Here is a 24,105-nt window from a genome sequence, read left to right as displayed (position 1 = left end):
TTATTATGAATAAAGCTGCTGTGAAGACAAATGTTCATTTGTTCTGGGTATAAGCTTAGGACACAACTCATTGGGTTAAGGGAGAGATTTTTTTTTTAACTTAATACAAGAAATTGCCAAACAGTCTCTGAGGAAGCAGTGCCACTTTGCATACTGCCCTCCCAGCAGCAATGTCTGAGATTTCAATTGTTCCACATCCTCACCAATATTTGGTGCTGCGGGTCTTTTTAATTTTAGCCATTGTAGTGGCTGAGTGGTTGTATTTCACTGCCGTTTTAATTTTCAGTCCCTAATGGCTAATGATGTTGAAAAGCTTTTCGTGTGCTTATTAGCCATTTTTGTCTTTTCTGTGTAGTTTCTGTCATAAGACTTTTGCCTTTCTTTAAATTGCATTGTTGATCTTTTTGTTATTGATTTACAGAAGCTCTTTATATATACTGGTCACAAGTCCTTTTACATATATATATGTATGTGTATGTATAATTTTCTCTCAGAGTGTGGCTTCCCTTCTCATTTTTTCAAGGTATCTTCTGATAAGTACAAGTTAAAATTTTGATAAAGTCCAATTTATCAATTTTTTATGTTGAGTCCTTTTTATGATCTCTCTAAGCTCTCTATGCCTACCACACAGTTGCAAGCACATTTTAAGAACATGCTAAGCTTTTCACTGTGGTTTTCTAGAAGGGTTTGGTTTTTTTTTGTGTGTGTGTGTGTGTGTGTGTGGAAATTAGAAAGAAAATGATTGGCCTAGACTTTAGTTATTTCTGGCTCTGGAACTCACTGGCTTTTGACTCAGTGAGCATTTCAACAAGTTTTGATCTCATATAGTTCTCCTCATCTGTAACGTGGACTTTGAGGGTCTCAAAGCTCTCCTGACCACATAAGTCTGTGCAGGGGCAGAAAGAAGGCAGCGCAAATGGAACAGGAAACCAGTTACGAAACAAGAGACCAAGGGTGAGGGAAGGGCAGAGAATAGGCCTTGGATAAAAGTGTGAGTCACAAGGGTTAAAATTTCATTTAGTGTCAGGAACTTTGGGGTTATATTTCAGCACTAAACTAAATCAGAAATGCTACGCTTTGCTCCTGCCTTAAATACCATGTCTGGAGTTCATCCTGAATTGAAAACCAGCCACCACGAGAGCCTGGACATTAACAAGCTGTGTCTGCCTGTCCAGAGGGGCGCTTCTCCTCCCCACCCAGCAAAGTGTAGAACTGACCTGCCACAGTTCTAGAACAGGGGTTATTTTTGTCTTTGACCTTGAGTGACTGCACACGGGCAGGTTTCCCTCATGGCCCAACTTTCAAATACAACCTCTCTAACATTTGGCTTTTTCCTTTTCATCTCTTAATTTTTCTTCCTCCCTTCCTTCCTGCCTTCCTTCCTTTCTGTAACTCTATGAATGGATTTTTTTGCATGCTCTTATAAGAGTTTTTGTGTTAAGTTTTAAAGAAAGGAATTCATCAGTTGCTCTTTTTTTTTCGGCTTCTCCCTAAGCCAAGACTTCACAAGTGTACAGAAAGTCGCCACTTTAGGAATGCACTGTGCTCAGATGTTGATATGGATCCGCATATATTTTCCATGAGAACACATGTAGGACTCAGAACACTTAAGTCTATGAAGTTATCTGTATCTGAGGAACTGGATTAACAGCACTCCAGAGCGTGACTTCCACATTAGGAGGCTGTCACTCTGAAAAAAAAATGTGTTCAGAATTTCACCAGGGAAATCTCTCACCACTACAGTCTCTCCCATTCCTTTTCTGCTTACCAAGCTGGACGTTCCTAAGCAAAACACTGGTGGTCACCTGGTACGTGAAAGCTCCATGAAGAAAGCCAGGATAGGGGCTACACAGTGGGGTTTCAGGACTTGGAATTAGCTACTGCCTTTCTCAGACTGAAAGAAAACTGATTGCCTTGCCATATGTTTACTGACCACTTAATTTTCTCTTCTACGAATTGTCTATTCATGCCTTTCTCTCTGATTGACTGGACTGCTTGCCTTTCTGTTTTCAAACTGTACGATTTATTCTTTATATATATACCTTTACACTTGTCATTGTAAACATATTTCCCAGTATAATAATTTTGTTTATGGTATTTTTATTTACATAAAAACGGTTTTGAATTTTAAAAAATCATTTCAGATTTTTCTTCTGGGTTTTCTGTTTCTATTAGAATGGTTCCCCCCCATTCTTGGGGTACACATGTAGTGTCTGGGGTAGGCTCTCTGGACTCACGGCCACTTTTTTTTCAGGGCTTTCCTCTGTTATAAAAGCTGGAAAGCAAAAATAGTAAATGTTCCCTCTTCTCATGCAGCTAAGTGTAGCCAAGTATAACAGTTCTGAAAAAAGAGATGTGGGAAGAAGTCTCTGGGGAATAAAATGAAATAGTCCAATGTAGACAAGACCTTCTCATATTTGCTTTTATTCTATTTCAACCAGGAATATAACAATGAAGCAAACATCTGGAGATCCATGGGACCAAGGCCACATGCTAAGGATCGCAGAGCAAAGAAGACTGAAGGAACTTGGGCCCCTGACAGCATCTTTGAACCCTACATGGTCTACCTCCGGACTTTCTGTTTTGTAAGAAAATAATTCTATTAGGTGTTCAAGCTCTGTTTTTGGAGCTTTATGCTACTCATGGATCAAGTCATTCCTACTTTTTTCAGCGTCTCAAATTAACTTCCAAAATTCTTATTGCTTTATTTTTTTATATTTGTCTTTAATCCATCTTAATTTATTTTTGAATATGCTAAGAGACATGGGTCCAATTTTATATTCTTCCAGATGGATAACCAGTTGTGCCAGCACCATTTATCAAATCCCACTGAAAAGAAAAAAACATTTTTGTTTTATGCTTCATTTCCTTATATACTAGGATCTATTCCCAATATTTTATTCTATTCCACCGATTGGCTGGCCTTTATTTAAGCCAATATCATATGGATGTGATTGTAGTTGTTTCACAGTACTTAAAATATACATATATATTAAGTGCATTTTACACTATTTACCTTTGAAATATATTTTTGGCTATTATCAGATATTTATTCTTCCCCATAAATTCTAAGATCACTTTCTCCTATTTAAAATAAGCCCTGACCTCTGTGCATGTAGTTGGGAGAATTGGTATTCTTCTGATATCAGTCTTCCCATCTAAAAACATTGACTGTTTTTGCATTTATTCAGATCTTGTTTTACATCTCTCGATAATATTTTACATATCCCTTTATTAGGTCTCATGAACAGTTCTGTGAAATTTTTTTCCAAGGAAATATATAGTGTTTGTTACTATTGTGATAGGATATGTTTCCTGACTTCCAAATTCAGCCAGTTTTGCTCAGTCATTATTTAACAACAGTAAGTAATATGTATCAGGCAGATTCTAAGCAGTTGATGTATATTAACTCTTTTCGTTCTCAGCAAACTACAGGTTGAAAACTAAAGCATAATCTACATAGAAGAAAATCAAAGCAGAGAGAAACTAATTTGTCCACGCAGGTTACTTGGCCAGGAGCAGGTGGCTGGCCTCTCAGCTGATGAGTGGCAGATCTGGGATCAAACACAGATCATTTGGATCCAGAATCCGTACTCTTAACTATTAAGCTACACTACCTGTGATGTCTACATATATGTCTTGTATTCATCCAAGTGCCAATTTGTATCAAATCTTTTTTTTTAATTTCTAGAGACACTTCATTTTGATTTATATACCATCAATCCTACATTTAACAAAAGTGCTTATTTTTACTTTTCCCCAAATATAAATCTACTATTTAGTTTTCTTCTCTTACTGCAATTGTTGAAACATCTAAAACAATTTTGAATAGTGTTTTGACTAGGGGAGCCTTTCTTATTATGTTCCTGATTTTAACTGAAATGGTCCTAGGATCTCACCATTCAGAATGCTGTCTAACTTTTTTGACTGACCACCTTACATATGACTAAGATACTTAAGTGTTATTTTTCTTCTTGTTTTACTTAGTGAGTTTTATTTTAATAAGGAATGGTTTCCAAATTTTATCGCAAACCATTTCATCACCTATTGATAAAATCATGTTTTTCCACTTTGATTTATTAATCTAATTATGTTAATAGATTTCCTTACATTGAAAAATTCTTGCATTATCACCAAGGATTAGTCAACATTTGGCTATTAATTTGGTCTATCCTGTTATCCCTTTTATACATTGCTAGTGTCTTACAAGCAAATAGTTAGAGAGAACTTTCACACATATATTGAGAAGTAATTTTGCTCTAGTTTCTTTTTTGTACTTTTTAATGAAGTTTTGTTATTAAGGCTACCAAAGTCACAATTTGAATTTTAGTGCTTTTCATCTTTGTGTGTGTGGTGTGGAATAGCTTTCTGAACATTGGACTTAGTTACACTCTGAAAGCTATGAAAAATTCACACAGGAACCTCTTTTTACCTTTTATATGGTCTCTCCTTTAATCTCCTTTCTAACCTCTTCTGAGATCATTGGTTTTGACAAGTTTTCTCCATGTTTTGAAAGGTTTGGGGGTTAGCTATATTTTGCTAAGAAAATAAAAATTCCTCTAGATTTAAAAAATTTGTCATTTGATATAAACCCTTTTAATCATTTTAATCATTGCTGTGTCTTCAGTATCTCTTGTTATTTTTGTTTTCATTATTCTTTAATGGGGATCATCAGGGGCTTTCTCTTTTTTTAAGAATCAGCCTTTTTGTTTGTGTTTAATTTCAGTTTTATCTTGATTTTCTCCCTCTTCCCATTTCCTGTGGCTAATTCTTTCTGATATTTTATGCATGTCTTAAGATGTATAGTAAATTCCTCTTTGTTATCTTCATTTAAATATATTCCTTAACAATACATTTTTCCTGTGTTTATAGCTTTTGCTGTCTCCCATAAAGTTTGGAAGTAGCACTTCCTTTTTACTACTTTCTATTGCTTCTAACTAATCTAGGAGTGTCAGAATCCATGGGTGGGAAGTGATTTTGGTATCTTTTTGTTATTTATTTATAATTTCACTAAATTATATGATCAACTGTTTTATAGTTTACTTTATAAATTCTACTTTTCTGATCTTTTAAAAATGTTTCTGTGGCTACGTGCACAGTTTCTGCAACTATTTCACAGAAATATGAAAAATGTGTCACTTTTACCTGACAATTATAAATGTACACATATCCCGGGGGAAATTTTTTATTAATAGTATATATAATTGCTGTCTTATTTTGCCTTTTAGATATGTCTGATTCTAAATGAGGCGAACCAAAATATCCCCCAATATATGTATCTTAACAACTATTTTTTTCCTAATGGTTTTTGCTTTACAAACTTGACTACTACATTATTTAATGCATGCAGTGTAAGCATATTCATGCCTCTCCCTTTTATCTGCTCAATGGTCCTCTTTATCCTGTTTAGTGCTTTTATTTGTAAACTTCACCTTTCCTAATAATATTAATACTGCCATTCTCACTTTCTTTTCATTCTTACCTGCTATCTCTTTATCCATCTCTTTATTCTCAACCATTGTTTTTAACCATTTAAAGTCTGTTCGTTATAAATACCAATCACTTTTATAAACCATCTGAAGAGTTCTTGTTTGTATCAAAATTCAGTGCAGTTATATTTCATGCGATATAACATGGTAGATTTGCCTTCTTTCACCTTGTTGCATGGTTATTCATGCTTTTACTTGTTTCCTCCTTTTTCCTTGGAGCTGTTTTTGCTGCATTTTCCTGTCGCTGTTCATTCCCCTTTCCCCCCTGCTAATTCGGTGGGCCTATTGTGCTTTCTTCATTCCTCTAATGATTACCTTCCCTCTCCTGCCATTCATAGTCAAATGCATGTTTTTCATTATTATACGAATGCAAGACAGCAATTATTTCCCTTCACTTACAGCTCTATTCTGGAACTGTTGCCCCCACACCCTCTTCAGATGAGAGTTTGGAACACTTTTATTTTACCCACCCCTTTCCTCCAACTACTGGAGTTTGTTGAGGTATGCATCTCATTTCAGTTCTAACCTTTTATATAAGGTCTCGCCTGTAGCACTTCTTGGACATTTCCAGTTGCTCAGATATCATCATTGGGGATTTAACACCACACACCCTGCAAGGATGATTGCCCATCACTGTTCCTTCTCCTCCTCATAGGTAGTGATTCTGGTTCAATTCATGTCCCTTGTTGAATCCATCCTTAGATGGTGCACATTGGTGATACAGCCTCTGAATCTTTGCATGTCCCCGAATACCCTGCATTTACTCTGAGCAATGAATGATATCTTCTCTGCATATAGGATCCCTGGGCTGAAGATTTTTTTCCTTCAGCAGATGTTACTCTATCATCTTCTAGTTTTCATTATTGCAAATGAGAAATTCATTCATCTCAGTTTTGTTTCTTTTGTAAGTAACAAGAAAATCAACCTGTTTTTTTCTTTCTAGAATCTCATAAGATATTTTATCTCTAAAGTTAATGAATTTCTCTAGGTTGGCGTTAGGTTTGTGTGTGTGCACACGCGTGTGCTTTCTTCTTAATTTTACATGGAACTTTGTTTCCTGAGTTATTTCTTCTACCTGGTCTTCAAAACTATTAATTTGGATTGACAACAATGACTACCCTCTCTTCTTCAACTACTCCAGTATGTATTTTTTTTAAGTTTTTAAATGAAGGCGGTCGCCCCCTAGCATTTGGATGTTACCGTTGCCTTTGCTGGTGTTACTTTTTCTGTACTTAGATTTATGTAAGTGTTCTTATGATTGCTATTTTTTTATTTGGGGTCCAGTCTTCCTCCCTATCTCCATTGCTCATTGTCCTTAGGGGCTCCTGCATCTGTTTGCTTTGCTCCCACATCCTACAGTAGTGAGGTCCAGCGTGCTGTTGCTCTCCTGGGGCGCCTGAGGAGCTCAGTATGTCCTGTTAGATAGACTTCGGGAGGCATGTGCCTTCCACTCCTTGGTGTCTCGCTGGCACTCAAGGTAACAGAGTGGAGAAAATCCATTGGTTTCAGTTCCCCCAGCTCCGGAAGGGCCAAGAAAACTAGCAGCTGCTCTCACGAGGCAATGTGCCCATGGGAGGGGCGGGTCAGCCTCTCTGCCTGCCTGAAACCACAACATTCCTTCAGATCCACACCCCATTCCCAGTTCTCAGCTGGCCCGAAGGGAACGTACCTGCATCAGCTTTGTCTGTCAGGACCCTGACAGAGTTCTAGATCTCATTGGCACCCTTGATCACTGCTCAGCTCAGAGCAGGCCAGGAACCGGCTGGGAGAGGGGTGTGGGTGAGGCATTATTGGAGCTGCCATCATTCTGGAATCCTGGGGACACATTTACAGGAAAACACCGACTGCTCTTCTACTGTCCTTTTGTTTCAGCCTTGGGAAGGCAAAGGTTAGCATTTGGAATACTTGTATAAAAGGTGGTCTGGGACTCAGGATACAGCCCACCTGCAGGTGCAGCTGTAAGGAATCTGGCTGGTGGGACCCACGCTCTGCAAACCGCACTTGCAACGGCCTCGGGCCAGCAATGCCATGAGGTGAGAAGCAGAAGCCCTGTTTGCGGAGCTGGGGACTGCAGGGCACTGCTGATGACAATAAGCAGGAAGAGAAGGTGAGTCCCAAAGCCGCAGGGAGGAGAGAGAGGCGCATCTGGGACAGGCAGCGAGCTGGTGGGGCAGCCGGGGCGGAGCCACGCTTGGAGATCAACAAGCGCCTGACATCGCCAACCCCTTCCTCCTTCCCTTTCCTACTTTGCAAATTGATTTTCCACTTAGACTTCAGGAATGTACAAACATAGACAGAATGCTATCTGTTTTTCAATATAAACAAAAAAAGATAACCTTCCTCTGCATTGCTATTTCTATAAATTAAAAATAAATGGCAGTCTTTTCATTTTAAAATTCTGAAAATTTCCACTCCAACATTGGGTTAAGACCCTCTCAGAGGGATTCTTTTCAGGCTATGGTGCTGTGGGGCAAAAAACATTCTCATTTCCAGATAACCCCTTGTTTCAGAATTTGTCTTTTGGGCCAGCATTCCTGGTTGGAGTTGATTGGCATTCTCGTGTGGACAAGAACAAGATGGAAAGTACAAGATGCAGAGAAAAAACCAAATATCTTTTATTTGATCACTTCTCTAAAACTGTGGGATGCTCTTATGCAGCTGTTTCATAAGAAATGTGTCTCCGACCTGACAGGATAAATTCTCTTCGGAGATGAAACAAAGAAAATAGCATCATCTACGAATGTAAAGCCAGCCTTTGAACCCTCACCCCATCACACCTACAGAGAGCAACACAGCTGCTCCGAGAACAAGTATTTCCATCGTCCGATAAACCACATGAAGAGATTTAAAAAGAGAGAGAGAAAGAGGTCTGTGTGGGAGCCGAGGCACACTTTGCTGTGAAAATGAAACCATCCCCAGCTTTATAGTATCTAAATATAACCTGTGATTAACAATAGTCACCTGCCAGTCAGTAAGGCCATAAAAATGATTAAAATCAAGTTTGGTAACAGGCCATAAATTCGGTCAATAAAAACGAAAGCATCATATTTCTAGATTTGGGTTCTCCCTGTAATCGCATTAATGGGGGTCTCTGTTCACCCCCTTCTCCAGCTGAAGCTGCATCTTCCTGTGTCATTGAGAGAATAAGTGGATTGTAGGATTGAGAAGTGGTTTTAAAACTCCATGGACCAGCTAAATTAGCTCGATTCCTTGGAACTGTTTCAAAGATCTTTGGCTACTATTAATAATTTTTTATCTTTCATTTTTATGATGTGCATGATGTCAGGAGCTGTGGCAGGAAGCACATTTTGTCAATTAAATAATTAATCCCACAGCATAAAAGTGAGGAAGAATTGACATTTGTCAGGTTCAAAGAAAATGAAAGCCGAGGATTTTTTCATCATCCCGGCCCGCAAAAAAACATAATCTGACAGCAGACTTGCCTTAGTCATTTCTCTCCTACGTCTCTCACTCCTGCTCCAAACATTTCCCATTATCAAAACACAGGAGAGAGAATGCATTTCCAACACGTCCCTCTCCCTCAGCCTCACCCGCCCAGTCACAAGAAATCTAGAACTTTATTTCCTAAATATGCTGCTAGTCTCCTCATGTCTCTCTGGCACACCATCAAAATGGGCTAAAATGGACTCCAATCAGCCAAAGGATGACCTTTACATGGAACTGTCTGCTTTCTGCTTTGGCCACTTGCACGGGGGGTTAGGAGCTGAGTGCCCAGGGCAGACCAGCCCGGGTTGAAGTCCCAGTTCGGGGTGGCTGGCCACAGGGTCTCAGGCCTCTCCAGCTTGGCAGGAGGGGGACGTGGGGACCCACCGCACAAGATGAATGCAGGCTACGGGGCTGTGCCCATAGCACACTGACTGGCGCGCACCACCAGCTATAAACAGCACATTCCATTCTGCCTCTAACACATTCTGATTTAGGAGGATGTCAAGGGAATGGAGCATGTCACACCCTCTCTTCGCTCCTTTCTCTTCTGCTTAGACCTCTTCTCAGGCCTCCATTCGGCTGCTCCTGACAGGAGGCCTCCGTCTGCAGCCTCAGTCACTCCGTCACTCTCCCTTCTTCCCATTCCCCTGTCCTTGGCTTGCAAGGACCTGAGTAATAGTACGCTTCGGTCCGCTAAGAACTTCGGGTCCGGGGTTTCCACAGATGGTATCACCGTGTCATCAACAGCAGTCTGCACTGGATTAACACTGCCTAGGAGGCGAAAATCTCAGCTCGCTATTTTTAACCTGTTTAAGCATCCTCCGCTCTGCCAAAACTAAATGCTTACTTGGGGTGGAGAGGAGCCTCCTCGACACATCATCCTGCACATGGGCTGCTTTTTCCTCTTAATAGTATGCCACAATGTATGTTTTTTTTCCCAATAGGACACTAAACAGTTATTTTTGTTACAGAAAGAAGACTTCCCACTGGGTTCAGATGGCATGCATTTCCACAGTACACCGCATTTTTTAAATTGGTGAAAAATGTACCCTGATAATCTATGTCAGCTGTGTAGACGATACAACAGAAGAAAAACCAGGTTTAGTGTTATAATACATTGCACAACAGACGAACGTCCCTTGACTTACCAAGAGTACATGTATCAAACATGTGCTCTATACTGTCTCTTAAAAAATAGATACAAAATGTTAGGCTATATTGTCCCTTTTCATGAAATTTGATACCTGTAATCAGTAAGGCATTTTTTTTTTTTTTAGGGGAAAAAAATTCTCTCTAACAAATGCCGTGAGTTGTATTTGACATAAGCTGGTTTGGGGAAGTGACCATTCTTTTGACCTAGTCAGGACAGCTCTTTCCACAAGGCAGAGAAGAAGAGAACAATGGGAAATTTTCTAACTTATGAATGATTTATTGTGTTATTACTTTTTCTTAAATTCGTTCCCGATCAATATCAAACTATTAGCCACCCTGTAAGGTGATTGCAAAAGAACGAGTATGTCTTTATTTTTGAAGTTTAACTTATTTTTCCTCGTTTCCTGATTAAATTAGCTAAGGGATGCTAAATTCTATATAAACTGTGCAATACAAATGTAAGGGGATTTTATTTTTATTAGTGCTTATCTTGCCCACATCTCAAGACTGTATTAGAAGAAAGAAAATGTAACTATGTCTGACTAATTTAAAATGAGCTACTGTATTAAGGCTTGGGAATCAGTAGGTTTGGAATTGTGCGGTAATGTTACAGAAGTGACCATCCCACTGGCAGACTATGCAGGAGAAACGAGAGTCTAAAAATGTTCAACAAATGTATGTAAGGGACCAAACGGTTAATGGATCGTATCGTGGGAAAGGAGGAGGTTTTATGGAATAACCCTCACGTTCTAGATTGCCTGTGAGAGAGAACATGAAACCTCCCACAGCAGTCTCTTGCATAAACAGACAGACACAAACAGGTGGGCTGCGTGGACCGTGAGATGATCCGGAAGAGGAATTCTTACTTTCTTAAGAAGGAAAAATGAGTTTCTTCACCAGCTGGTCCTCACCTTTTTGAGACTGTCAGCAGCCCTAGCGACCTGGGTTTCCGGGCTATGGGCAAACACTGTGGCCAGGTGCCAAGGCACACATACACTGCAAAGCTGTGGAGTGATGCTCCACGCGTGCGGGTGCCTATGTCTGGGGTCCACGTGCCACTCAGCGGCTTTCTACCTCTAATCTGGAATACTGTGCAGACTTTTGACATCTCAGAGTCTGGCTCAGAAGACAGGACATCAAACTGGGAAGGGAAGACAGGGACACCTCCCCGTGGGCACCCTCTGAGCAGGCCCCAGTTCACGAGAACAGTGACCTACCTTGTCGGGCGAACTCATCTGCTTCCCTGTGAACCAGGTCCTTTACTCGGTTCCCGTAAAGCAGCCGTGAGGAGTCATGATCGAAAGCCTTCAGGGTTTCACTGGAACTGTAGGACTTCTGCGTGGGCACCCTGCACTCGTCGTTGTCTGCTGAGGAGTTGGTGTGCCGCCTCTCCTTCTCTCGCCTGCTCTTGGTCAGGGAGCAGTAGGGCCTGCGTTCTTTCACATCCATGCCTCATTCCTTCTGGGTGCACATCAGTCCTGCTCGCCACCAGTCACGCTCAGGGTTCAAATCTCATTGGCCTCCCTGGAATGACAAAACGCCTGCATGACGTCATCATAATTTCCATCTAAAAACGGACTGACTCCTCGACCGACACGCTTCTCAGTCTGGAGAATGGTGGAGACTAAGAGAATTGCCCATCTGGGAAACCTGCCTTCAATGAGAAACGAAAATTTGTGAAACCAGCGTAAAATAGCCTGTGCTACCAGGAGGTAAGACACACTTCCCGCCACTAAGACGTATGCGTGATTGTTGAAGCTACTATAGCTAATTTTTCACATTAATACGAAAAAAGCCTCTTAAGCTCAAGCTTACATTTTACTACAAAAGCAGTGAAAAACTGGCCTCAATATGTTTGTTAAATTTTCCACAATGGAAAATTTTTCTCATGTGGCATTTTCTCCATTCACAAACTCTCTTCCTTTTTCTTATAAAAACTAATGCTGTTTTTATTTCTCCTTAAAATAGTTTATAAGATCGGGAGCCAAGTGGGTGCTTCTTAGAAGCGAGACTTGGTCAGATGCGCTGGACATTTTATTATTTTTGACAGAGAGTTTTCCTTCAGAGAGCACGATTTTCGTGTGTCAGGGATCTAAATGTGATGAGTTGGGGAAACAGCTAGCCTTTCCCTCTTACTCCTCTCCTGAAGGTGCGTTTTCCTTTCCAGAAAATGAACTTAATCAGCCCTATCTGATATTATTTAAGTTAATTCAAGAGGCTAATTTGCTGGAGTTTCTTGCAAAGTAGCAAGTAGCAAGAATACGCTAGAAGGAGCAGGGCACAGAGGTGTGTTTCTGTGCTGAGCAACTTGCTTTTTCTTGGATTTGTGGACTGACGGGAATGCATGTGATAGTAGGGCTGTGCTGCCTGAGACATGGGGCCTACACGAGGGACAGCTGCCCAAGGCCCCTCTGGCCCTCCTTTCCCTGGACTCTTTATCCATGTGCCTTTTCTTTTAATCTAAAGGTCCCTGAAGGCCTTGCCTTCAAGCCAGAGTGTTATCCTGACCCCCAAGCCTTCTTCCCTAAATTCACTTTTTATTTGAGTGAGTCCACAGTCAACTTAAACAAAGGATTCCTGGGGCCCCACATATTCTCTTTGATTCCGCATCCTTGGGCTGTGACTTCTACTCAGTATTCCCGCTGCCGAGAGTCCCTCTGCCTGGTCCCCTCTCTCGCTCCCTTCATCCTTAGCTGTCCTCATGCACAACACGGGGCTCCTTAATGCACTGCCAGGGTGGAGTCTTGGGGCTGACGCGGATTCTCCCACGTCAGCTCAGCTCACATCTACGCTGTCAACGAGTCTTGGTTCTTTCGGAGCAACATGCAATGCCTATAGTTGGCACACTCTAACGTCTGCCTTCCATTCAGCTATAAGAAGAGTGGTGGAATTCTTTGAACTGCAATGATCCCAGAGATCCAGAAATGTTGGGAATGTTGGATTGCTTCTCCTGCTCCCTCTTTAACCCGACTATCTCCTCTCCTACCCAAATTGCCAGGGAAAGGGTGGCTCACATGGAGTTCCACATTTCTTCTCTACTGCTGAATTGAGCTGGGCTGTTAAAAGCAGTTGCTGATATTTTACTTTGGTTACTGAAAAGTACCTTGACTTCCTTACTGTTTTTTTCTCTTCCATGAATCTGATTTAAAACAAAACAACTAATAGTCTTCACTGACCCCTTCTGATTCCTTACCTCATTAATCTCTTTACACATTCTTCCAATAGCTCTTAATAGAAATTGGATTTCTCTTATTGCAAATTTCCTTTCCGTTTAAGACAATAAATAATTTCAGAGTGTGGTAACGGGGACTATTTTTATACAACAGGATTAAAACAACACACTGATTCAGTCTTTTTGCTCTAACAAACAGAAGTTAGTTTAGATAAACACTGACTGAATGACTAACATTATTCTCTTCTGCATGCTGAGAACACAACCACCGAACAAAACAGTGTCCTTGCCTTCATGGAGCATAACATCTAATCAGGGAAACAGGTACGTTCTTTCTAATAGAGTGATTAACTATGTCTGAGTTCAAGGAAAACCTTGTTTCCAAAGAGTCCTGATTCTTTGGAGGGAAGGCCATATAGACTCATAACTAAATGATCATTTAAAAGCTTCTAATTGGCTGGAACAACATCATTATTCAAGCATTTTTAGCAATAGCACTTCAGGATTTGAAATCATTATGAAAGTTCTATTTCTTGCCCTAAGTTGACATCTCTTTCAAAATAAGCATCGCTATATATACACATATGTATGCATTTTTAACTTTAAAAATGGACTGACTAAGCAAGGAAAATTGTTTTTTTTTTCTTTTCTGCTTTAGTTTTGCTTCAATTAGTTGGACCAGGCATTAGTAAACTCTAGTCCACTGGCCAAATCTGACCTGTTACCTGTTTTTGCACATAAACTTTTACCAGAACGCAATGTCTGTACGGTTGTTGGCTGTGTTGGTGCTATGCAGACAGAGCTGAGCAGCTGCAACAGAGACTTTAGTGAATCATATTGAGTCTCCATGAAAGACATGTTGAATGAAGTCTTCCCCCCAGAACCTATGAACATGACCTTATCTGGAAATGTGGTCTTTGTAGTTGAGATGGAGTTAAAATGAGGGTGGGTTAAGGTGGGTCCTCAATTCAGTGGCTGGCATCTTCAGGAGAGGAGAGAGGGAGACCTGACTGCAGAGACACACAGACAGGAAAGAAGACCACGTGAGGATGGAGGCGGAGAGTGAGGAGGTGCAGCTAAAGCCAAGGATCACTCGGGTCGCCAGCAATGACCGGAAGCTGGGGGACGGGCACGGAACACATTCTTCCCGGAACTTCAGAGGGAGCACTGCCTGGCCAAACCCTTAATTTCATATTTCTTGCCTCCGGAACTGAAAGAATAAATTTCTGTTGTTTTAAGCCATAAAGTTTGTGATAATTTGTTACTGCAGCCTTAGGAAACTAATACAGAGACCCAATGGCCTTCAGAGTCCAAACTATTTAGTCTCCGGCCCTTTAGAGAAAAAAAATTGCCAATATCTGCTTTAGACCATCTGTATTTTCATTCTGGATTTCTTTATCCCTTTGGAACTTTGAAGGGAAAGAGGATTCTCTTTACTATATAGTCCATGATACAATCTAATCTTGCAATTAGATAATAAGTTCTTTAATGTAGTAATATGAACATATATCATTGCTAGTAAAGATGCGTCCTTCCTTATCTTACCGATGGTTCTAAGTCAGTACCAACTGATGTTAATAAAATAACAATAAAAAGATAATTTTAGGTATTCTTGAGCTTTATCAAACTTCTCAGCACCAGGTGACTGAGTTTTCTTAATTTGTGAAGCAATTCTATAGTGCCATGATAAATCGAGGTAGAGTATTCAAATATACCACCAAAGAAGAAGACATTTTGATCTTAGAGATTTTAAACAACAGAAAGTCCTTTGCATCTGTCTTTCCATTTTTGTGCATAGTTCAAACTCTTCAAGGATTTAATCTACACTTAATGTTTGCAACTACTGATAGGCAGTCTGATGGAAGTCAGTGAGTTCAATACGACCAGTTTCCCGCGTTATCTCCTGCACTCAAGGCTGAAGATTTGAAAGTCAAAATGCGCAGCTGCCTACATAGCGCTCAACTGTTGGAGCCGTTTGACAGTGACATCCATGGTCCTACACCAGGAAGAGGGTCACTGGGCCATACTCAGCAGAAAGCGTTTAATGAACAGGACCTTAGCTGCATCAGTGGGTAGGAAAACTATTAGTAAGAAAGTTGGCCAGAAACTTATGATAGAACTCTCTACAAAAAGTATATAACGACATCAAATTGATTTGGTTCCTTTTCATTATCTCCTTGAAAGACAGCCAGTTATGAACAACGGCACTTTGGAAAAATCATAGCCGATCATGAAGCAAATTTTTGGCTATTTGTTTTTTGTCTCAATATCTTGCAAAGTGCTTGATTGACGAAATGAAGGGGCAGGCAGTCCCTCACTGGGGGCAGTAGGCTTAGAGTATCATATCCTCTATATCAGATGTATTTGTTTTAAACCTGCTTTGAAACTTGGCTAAAGAAATTAACAACATTATTACTTTGTGTCATAACATGTCCCTAATCCCAAAGAAACATTTTTAGTTGTACCTTTATTTATCTGATTTTAACTGGATGCTTTATAGCTTTAAAACCCTTGCTGCCAATGATTACAACTTATCAGACTTACAACACACATCCATGAAATCACCTGTACTTTTGAAATTCCATGAGGTTATGTGTCTGTCCAGCAACTGAAATTGAAACAAATAATGGATTCAAACAAACACCTGGAGTCAGGGAAGAGCTAGAGGCACAACTACGGATAGGGCTGGGGCAGGGCGAGTGGGGAGAGGTGAAATCAGAGGGAACCTTGGGGGCCAGGCACCAAACAGCACAGGGCAGGCTGACCATTTTCATCTGCGTTCTACCAGTGATGGGTGACCACTGGAGAGTTTTACTCGGGGTGTCAGCATGACCAACCAGGTTTCCAGTCTGCTAAGATCCCTCTGGCTGAAGTGTGGGGAACAGCGAAGAGGGCCTCCAGTAGACAGAGAACAGACCCTTCCACCCTGCTCAAAGCACACTCCCAATTCTCACTAGTCTTTCATTTAAAACATAGATTAAGCAGTAGTATTTGTTTTCTGTGGAAACTAGAAAATACACATAAGCACCCCAAGCAAAATTCATTAAAATTGCCCTCTTAGCCATTTTAGTATTTAGTATATATACATATACCTTCAATATGGTTGATTTGTAACCCACTTTTCCCTAACATATTGTGAACATTTTTGGATGACTAAAGACATATTTACGTCTTTACTTACAAAATAATACATAGTAAGGCTATTGTTTTAAAATGCAAACATATTGTCCAGGCTTTATCATAGGTAAGCAAATATGCAAACTGAGACAATGAAACAAACAGGAACAATAGACTAAAATAGCTACTGAATAAGTGTGAACACTGGAAAATTTTTAATTGGAAAATATATAGAACAGTGCCTTAGGCTATAAGAAAACTGGCTTACATTTCATCAAATCATTAAAAATTCTTTCAAAACTATTTATATGTAGAAGGAAACAGAAACTGAAAGTGATCAAAAAAGAAAAAATGTGAATAATGAGGCTCATTTACTCAGTAATGCAATGTAGGACTATAGTCTATGATTTAAAGAAAACAAATACAGGAATCCACCTGCATACTTTGAAATGAAAAGCGATTCTGTTTTTCCTGATAAAATTATGGACAATGGTGATATGTGTTAATACAGCTATGGAGGCTGTGTTCACAGTGGCAGGAATCACTACAGGGAGAGGCCGTGACCTCCATGCTCGGTGTAGTTGGGAAAAGCCATCTAGGATCCAATAGCCAAATGGAGCCTTCCTTCCTGCAGACCTCTAGGGGAAACTGTAAATAATCTCTCTCAACTTGTCTGCCTGCCTGGATCAACCAATATCCATCAGATCTATTTAAGCATTTTTATGATGATTTAAACCAGAACCCTGAATACAGAGGCTACCACTATATTCACCTGTGCTTCAGCCTGAGCCAGCCTTTGAAAATTTTACCAGTTAGCCTGTCCGGTTCAGAGGGAAAATCAAGGGAACAGTCATGTGTCAGGTAGATACGTTGTTTTCCCAATGGCCTCAACTATACACTACATAAAACACAAAGACCCAACCAAACGTCTGTTCGATATCCACTTTGATATCACTCCACGCATTGTTTTGATCAGACTGTCACACCACCTTCAAATGAACACACCCACCTCAGTGGATATGGCAGCCAAAGTCAAGTGCCAAATAATAATGCCTACATTTATTACGCACGTTTTCATGTTTGGTATTTGACACATTGGATTCCTATTTCTAACAACAGCTCATCAATTTGGTGTTACCAGTTTTACAGATGAGAAAATATGAGAAATCAACAAATGTTCAGGACAGCCAGCCAGTGAGTGACGAGGCTGGGATTCATGTTCCTATACGGTGCTCTTCCCAGTGTTTCTTTGAAAAGTTGTCAAACTGTAGGATCTGTGTAATTGTAACTTCAAATTAAACCTTTTGTCATAGTGCAAGAAAAATAAGCGAGCCTTCTAGATGGCTTCACAACATGGGTATCACTGACCTGGGGACAGTGGGAATGCTGTTTGTCCCTAGAGGAGCTTCGTAAATGAGGAGAGTATATTATTTTCCTAAGTGCTGGGCATATTCTTCTCTTTAAGAGTGGACATAAAAGCTCCTTGATGAATTATTAATTTCAATCTTGATTATTTATTGAGTGCTTAGGATACACCAGGTGCTTTACATATATGACCTCCCTTAATCCTCACAGCAGCCTTGCTGGATAAGAATTATAAACCCCATTGTCACACGAGAGGACTAAGGCTCAGAGAGACCAATGGACTTGTCCAAGGACTTGAGTCAGGAAGTAGCCAAGCAGAATTTGAACATATCTCAGTTTAATCCCAAATCTGTATTCTTAACCACTAGACTATGCTTCCCAACCTTAGAACAAAAAAGGGATTTAAGCAATAAAAAAAAAACAATCAAAAAAAAAGATAAAAAACAGAAAAAATGACAGCGAAGAGTTTGACAAACTGTGTCAAGGTGTCAACAGAGCCATACCAACCAAGTCAATGAAGGTTGTCTTAGTTACCATGGTAATTAGATATGCAGAGATCACAGTACCAGGGAGGCAGAAGTAAAAGTCAAGTGGAATTGAACTAAGGAGTAAGAAAGGTGGAAAATCCAAGGCCGAGTTCAAAAGATGAAATACACTGGGAAATATTTTCCAGCTTCTCCTTGAAGGAAAAGACAAGTAAGAAAGAAAGAAATTGTATTACGTGTTTCAGAGGAGGACACCAGCCCTTGTCTTCTCTCCCACCCCATGTGGTTTATCTACCAAAGGAAGGAGGCTCTCCTGCACCAGGGCCATCAAGGTCACATGAATGTTTTTGTGTGCCCTGTATTTCCCTGAATAAATGTCCCCCTCCCACGCTGGTTTCCGGGGACTCAGGTGGAGCCGACCCTGATCCTGGGGTCAAGGAACTGCCTGCACAGAATCCCAGTGGCAGGTTCAGGAACAGACATGGGACCTAAGCCAGGCCAGGAAGGTCAGGTCAAGGACATGTGGTAAACCACAGAGAATGAGCCCACCTACAACCAGCGCTGCAGAGCGGCTGATCTGGGGTCAGGTGAATGTGGGTCTTGTTTATATTGTTGCCACCTTGCAGAGAAAGCCAGCGGCCACTGAAGCCTACATAGAAGAAAACACCTCAAGAAAAGAAAAACATGACTTTGAAGCAAGTACTTACACTGGAGTTTCCAACTACAAAAAAATCTATAATAATACAACTGGGGAGGAAATGCAGGACAGGTTTTTGATCAGGAGGGTCTATGTTAAAGTCTAGCTGCACGATTCACAATTCATGTGACTTAGGACCTCGGGTAGATTACTTAAAACTCCCTAGGAGGTGGTTTCCTGTATTTCATTCTCCAAAATGCATATGACAATATCTTTCTCCTGGTAATATAATTAAGATTAAATGCGTTGTTAAATGCATTTAGCACCATGACTGGCACATAATATAACGTCTCCTTGATAAGGGCCAGTTCTTATAATTAAATTAGAAGCATTGCCTAGTATCGAAGAATAATGCCCAGTGTCATTAAGTTTATCTGAGGAGGCTGGGATGTAGAAAATGCATAAAAGATCAATTCTTTACGATTGAGAACAAAGGATTATACAGCTGCAGTGAAACTGGTATTTGGCTAAATGTTTGAACGGAATTTGGGTTTTTAATTTTTTTGTGAGCTTCTTCGGAAATACTATGTCATCAAATGAGAAAAAAAACAGTTCCCATACTGAGAATTTCAAAATGATTTCATCTATAACGTTATCCAAATATTTATGTCTTGGTAGTACAAGGTGGTAGGCAAACAGCCGAAGGGCTTTCAAGAGGAGCAATGAAACTGATTAAGAGTCGCTAGATGGGAAGACTTATGTGAGGTTTATTGTACTAACAACTAGGTGGAGACCTGATAACTGCGCGCAAGTACTGGTAGAATAAAGGATAAGTGCGGTTATTCATGCCTCTGCAACCCACAGGCAAAATTACTATAATAAACATATCCTCTGTCTACTGCCCACCAGGTAGTTTTCATCTCAGTCTGAAATGCACCAGACCAGCCAAATGGCACCTTCTTCGCAGGCCCCTGGAGAACAGGAATTGCTGGTTCAGGGCTGGAGGTGAGGGTCTCGCTCAACACTGCATCTCCCAGTGCAGTGAGGAAGGAGACCCGAAGGGTGAGTCGCAAACCCCACTTCCTCCTTGAAGTGGTGACACTCTCGGGGGACAGGGCGGAGTTGCTTTAGCGCCCCCAAACACTTCAGGGTTCAGTCCTAGTGTCTGATTTGCCTCAACAGCTCTGCGAAGTCTCTTAGCTGGTCGATGATGCAAGACTGGGGCAGGTCGGGACTCGGGCTTTATGGGTGAAGGAAAAAAGGACCAACAGTTCCACAGCCAGTGTGCCGGGCAGCTGGGCCCTCACCCTAATGGGCTCAAGCCTCTCTAACAGTTTTCTCCTTTGATGTGTATCATTTGGTTCTAAACAAAGGTAATTCAACACTATCAGGATATACAACCATGCTTGATTTGGTATAGGCACACATAGAAATAGAATGTTTTAACACCTCAAGTTTAGGTACATACCTTGAAGTCCATATGTATATCACACACAAATATTATGACTTTGTATAAATGCTTCCAAACAGTCAAGCAGAAATAGGGAAAGTGTATCCAATTAGTCAGCTGTTCTGGATTTCTTGAATGTTTTATATCATAAAGACAAATGTGTGCATAATTTATAATGTTTATAAAAAATGTTACGAGCCAGGTCTGCACGGCCTGCTCCGGGCTTGCCTTGTCAGGGGCACCTGCTGTGGGGCGAGGGGGTGCTCCTGTCCAGCCCCTGCTCTGCTGTTGCCCAGCCCAGCGCCCTGAGGAGGGGTCTGTGTCCGCTTCAAGGGCGGGCCTTTCCATATTTAGCACAAAGGCCCTGCAGTCAGTGGCTCAATCAAAACCTTTTTTTTGCATGCTGTTATTAATGGTAGTTATAAGCCAAGGCACAGGATTAAAACAGACCTAGGCAGCAGATAAAACCGTTGCCTTCTCAGATGTCTGCTGAAGTAGGGTTCTTTCAACGCTCTTCCTGGCCACAAAAGGGCGGTGGAAGCCAGTGTGTTCCAACAGGCACGCCGAGAAATTCGGCTTCCTTGGCTTCCCGCTGACTCTGCCAAGTAGAGGAGCTGGACTCCTGCCACTGGGTTTCATACCTTGATGATGTGTTCTAGACAACTGTTAGCACCCACACTTTCAAGGTAGGCTAGTAAATTGTGGCTACTCAATAAATAGTAAACCACAACAACTGTTTGGAGTAAGTCAGTTTGCTCTGTGTCTTGAAAGAGGCAATCCTAAAATGCAGTAGTCACTGCAGAGAAAACAGGATCGAATTTGGACAACCGTGGCTTTGCTTGGAAATAACTTGTTATTCATCTCATTACAAAATAGTTATGGTGTCTGGTAATAGTTACAATCCATCCTGCAGGAGGAGGTTAAAATTAATTTGGATGGAGCACTAAGGAAGGAACCCCAATGTATGAGGACTCCATGAGGTTAGTCCCACGGCTCTTGGGCATCACCACCCCGACTGGGCATGGTGGAGCTCTCCCGGTCTGGGCGCAGCACTTCTGCAACCTGGAAGTGTATTAGGTTAACACTCATTTAATTTTTGATCCCTCTGCTTCTAAAAACCAGTAGGGGGCCAATTAGCACTGATGACAATAATTATTTTGCATAATGGACACTGACCAGCCATGAACTGGACTGAGACTGCTAACCTACCTACCAAGTGGTAATGACTACTAGTTATTATTAGGCTAGACCGCATTCCTTTTCTCCTGCCCCACCCTTCTCCCCTTCGCAGCCACCACTGTCCGCCGTGTACACCTATGCAGCGTTAATACCACTTTGGAAAGAAGAACTCATGGACATAACGATTTCTGTGATCATTTCTGGACAACAGCCGCCATCTCGTTGGATTATCTCCGCAGTATGTGGCAGTAAACATGTAACGCGGAGCACATTTTAATTGCTGTGATGTATATGAGACTTTGGGGTCATGTTACAGAGTGTTAACTGAAAGATCCAGCGATGACTTTAGCATGCCTGCAGGCCTTTTAAATTGTTATGGGAAATTGCAGCATTCAATTGAGCAGTTTCAACACGGAGTTCCCCTAAGGCTTATTATAGTTTGGCTACATGATGCCAATTTCAACTAATGTACAACATAATACTTTTTGTCCTCTCATACTTTATCTACAGAACCTTTCTAATATGTACAATTTGAAAACCATGAAACGTAGGCAGATGAAGAGCTCTATGATTGAAGCCATTTACCACACGTTATTGGCCAAAGTCCTCAGGTGCAACAGGATCCCACTCAGATGGAAAAAAGTGTATCAAAATAGAGGTCTAATAATAATAAATAATAGTAAATAGAAGATGCCCAAATTATTTGAACTACAGTAAATACCTTCAGATAACTCAACTCAAAAGTAGCAGGTATGTAAAAAATTAACTTCCCATAATAAGTTACTTATGAAATGTATCACAATGTATAAACAGTTTTATATATGCTCTGATAAGAACCTGGCTGTGAAAACCTGGTCCCTTAAGCATGAATTACTAGCATCTCAAATGCAAGAAATGGCTTACTAGCCTATCAGGGTGGAGTAGGGGACCCTCAGTCTTCTCCTTGGGTACAGGAAATACAAGTCTATGTGACTTCCAGGTGCTGAAAGGAAATGAGATAAGCAAGCTTCCCGACCCCTGGCTGGAAGGAGCCTGCCAGACCCTCTTCTCTGGATATGTCTGAGCAGACGACACAGCATCCTTCATGGAGGTCAGGAGATGCGTCCAAGCTGTGGGATCTGCCTTGGCCGTTCCCCACATGGCTCAGATCACACCCACTTTGGTCCATCTGCAGAACTTAGGGAGTTAACCACAGTTAGAATACCTGCCTCTTCTACTGTACTAACTGCCTAAGAATGAGTAGGAGGGCAACCACTTCCTTCGAAGCTCTACAACTAAAGGCATAAAGTAGATCCTGTGAAGTAAGCAACCCCCATCAAACTGGCACGGGGCATTTCTACCAGGCCACCTACAGGGACTTGATTTGGACATTTAATGCTCTGATGGGAGTTTTCCCTCCATCGAAGGCCAGGGCAGACAGGCAGAAAAGGGAGGCCTTCCCGAAGCAAAGGAGTGTAACCAAATAGACCGAGGACACAGATCTGTCCTACAAGTACCTCGCTAAAAAAAATGTAGTAAAAGAGGATAAATTATGGCTAAAATGTCAGGAAGCTGAATATTATCAAAATATAGATTCTGGATAATAAACTCTTGCACATCCCTGTGGATGGCTCATTGAAAGAACATTTTTCAATGGGATCATACTTAATTTTCTAGTTCAGCAAATTCTACACAAGGCCATTTGTGGCACTCTTTGGAATACTAAACATTTTGGCGGCACCTTGAAAAGAGCAAAAGACTCAAAACAACATTGAAAAGTCACCCACAATTATAATGCAATTACTTCTCCAGTAAATCAATGCCTTCCACTGTTAATAAAGGAATACAAGCAGTTTCAGTTAATCACACTCTTCACTTGCTGGCCCTTCAGGACTTGTTACTTGTTAACAATCTGTTGCTTTCTGAGTAGCAATGTTTATTGCCCTGACCATATCCTCTTTTATATTTTCAGGGCAGAAGGCTCACATTTCGGTAACAATGTAGTCATTCTTGAAGCTGGCCCGACAACGCGATACTCGGTGCTGGCTACACGCACCACGTTCACAGCCCCAGCAGCTCAGCTTTCTGGATGGTAGACCAGCCCACGACTTCTAGGTGCAACAGAAATGACAAAAACCTTGGCAAACTGATCTCAGTTTGGTGGCATCCCTTACTCACGCGTGGCCCGTGGATAAGCCAAGCACAGTGGCGGAAAATACTGCAGGACAGGAATAGATCTCAACAACTGCACAAGTTTCTCTGGTCTGTGGCCATGCAAACCACTTTTGAGCTATGTCGTTCCTGTTCCAGACTGAACACTATTTTAGTTACAACAGTTGAGAATTGGGAAGGGAATGGCTGTAACTCAAGTTTTACTGTACCATTATTTTTCATTCAACTATACCGCACACCTTTTCTACTTCAAAATGCACAGTTACCCCATCCAAGAAACCCTCTCTGATGCTAACTGCTGTACCACTGCTATGTCTTGCCATAGTAGGTCTTCAATAATCAATAATATTTTTTGCATGCATTATCTCATTTGATTTCTACAAGCCTATGGGGTAGGTTCTTTTTTTAACCCTCTTTCACATATAAGGAAACCTAGGCTCAGAGACATCAAGCAACTCACT

At 41.1% G+C, this 24,105-nt stretch overlaps 1 protein-coding gene across 9 annotated transcripts in view; it reads right to left on the bottom strand.

Moving 5' to 3' along the window:
• Window positions 1–24,105, bottom strand: part of TENM3 (teneurin transmembrane protein 3) — a 1,816,466-nt gene that overhangs the window by 384,573 nt on the left and 1,407,788 nt on the right. For all 9 annotated transcript variants that reach the window (XM_036894289.2, XM_057505071.1, XM_036894291.2 and 6 more), the window contains one exon: window positions 11,306–11,612. In XM_036894289.2, the coding sequence (XP_036750184.1) occupies window positions 11,306–11,537 (232 nt within the window). In that variant the 5' untranslated portion in view covers window positions 11,538–11,612. The remainder of the gene's footprint in view (window positions 1–11,305; window positions 11,613–24,105) is intronic.

This window comes from Manis pentadactyla, chromosome 7, assembly GCF_030020395.1.
Source record: "Manis pentadactyla isolate mManPen7 chromosome 7, mManPen7.hap1, whole genome shotgun sequence".
NCBI classification, from domain to species: Eukaryota; Metazoa; Chordata; class Mammalia; order Pholidota; family Manidae; genus Manis; species Manis pentadactyla.
This window is presented reverse-complemented; position numbering and strand designations above follow the sequence as displayed.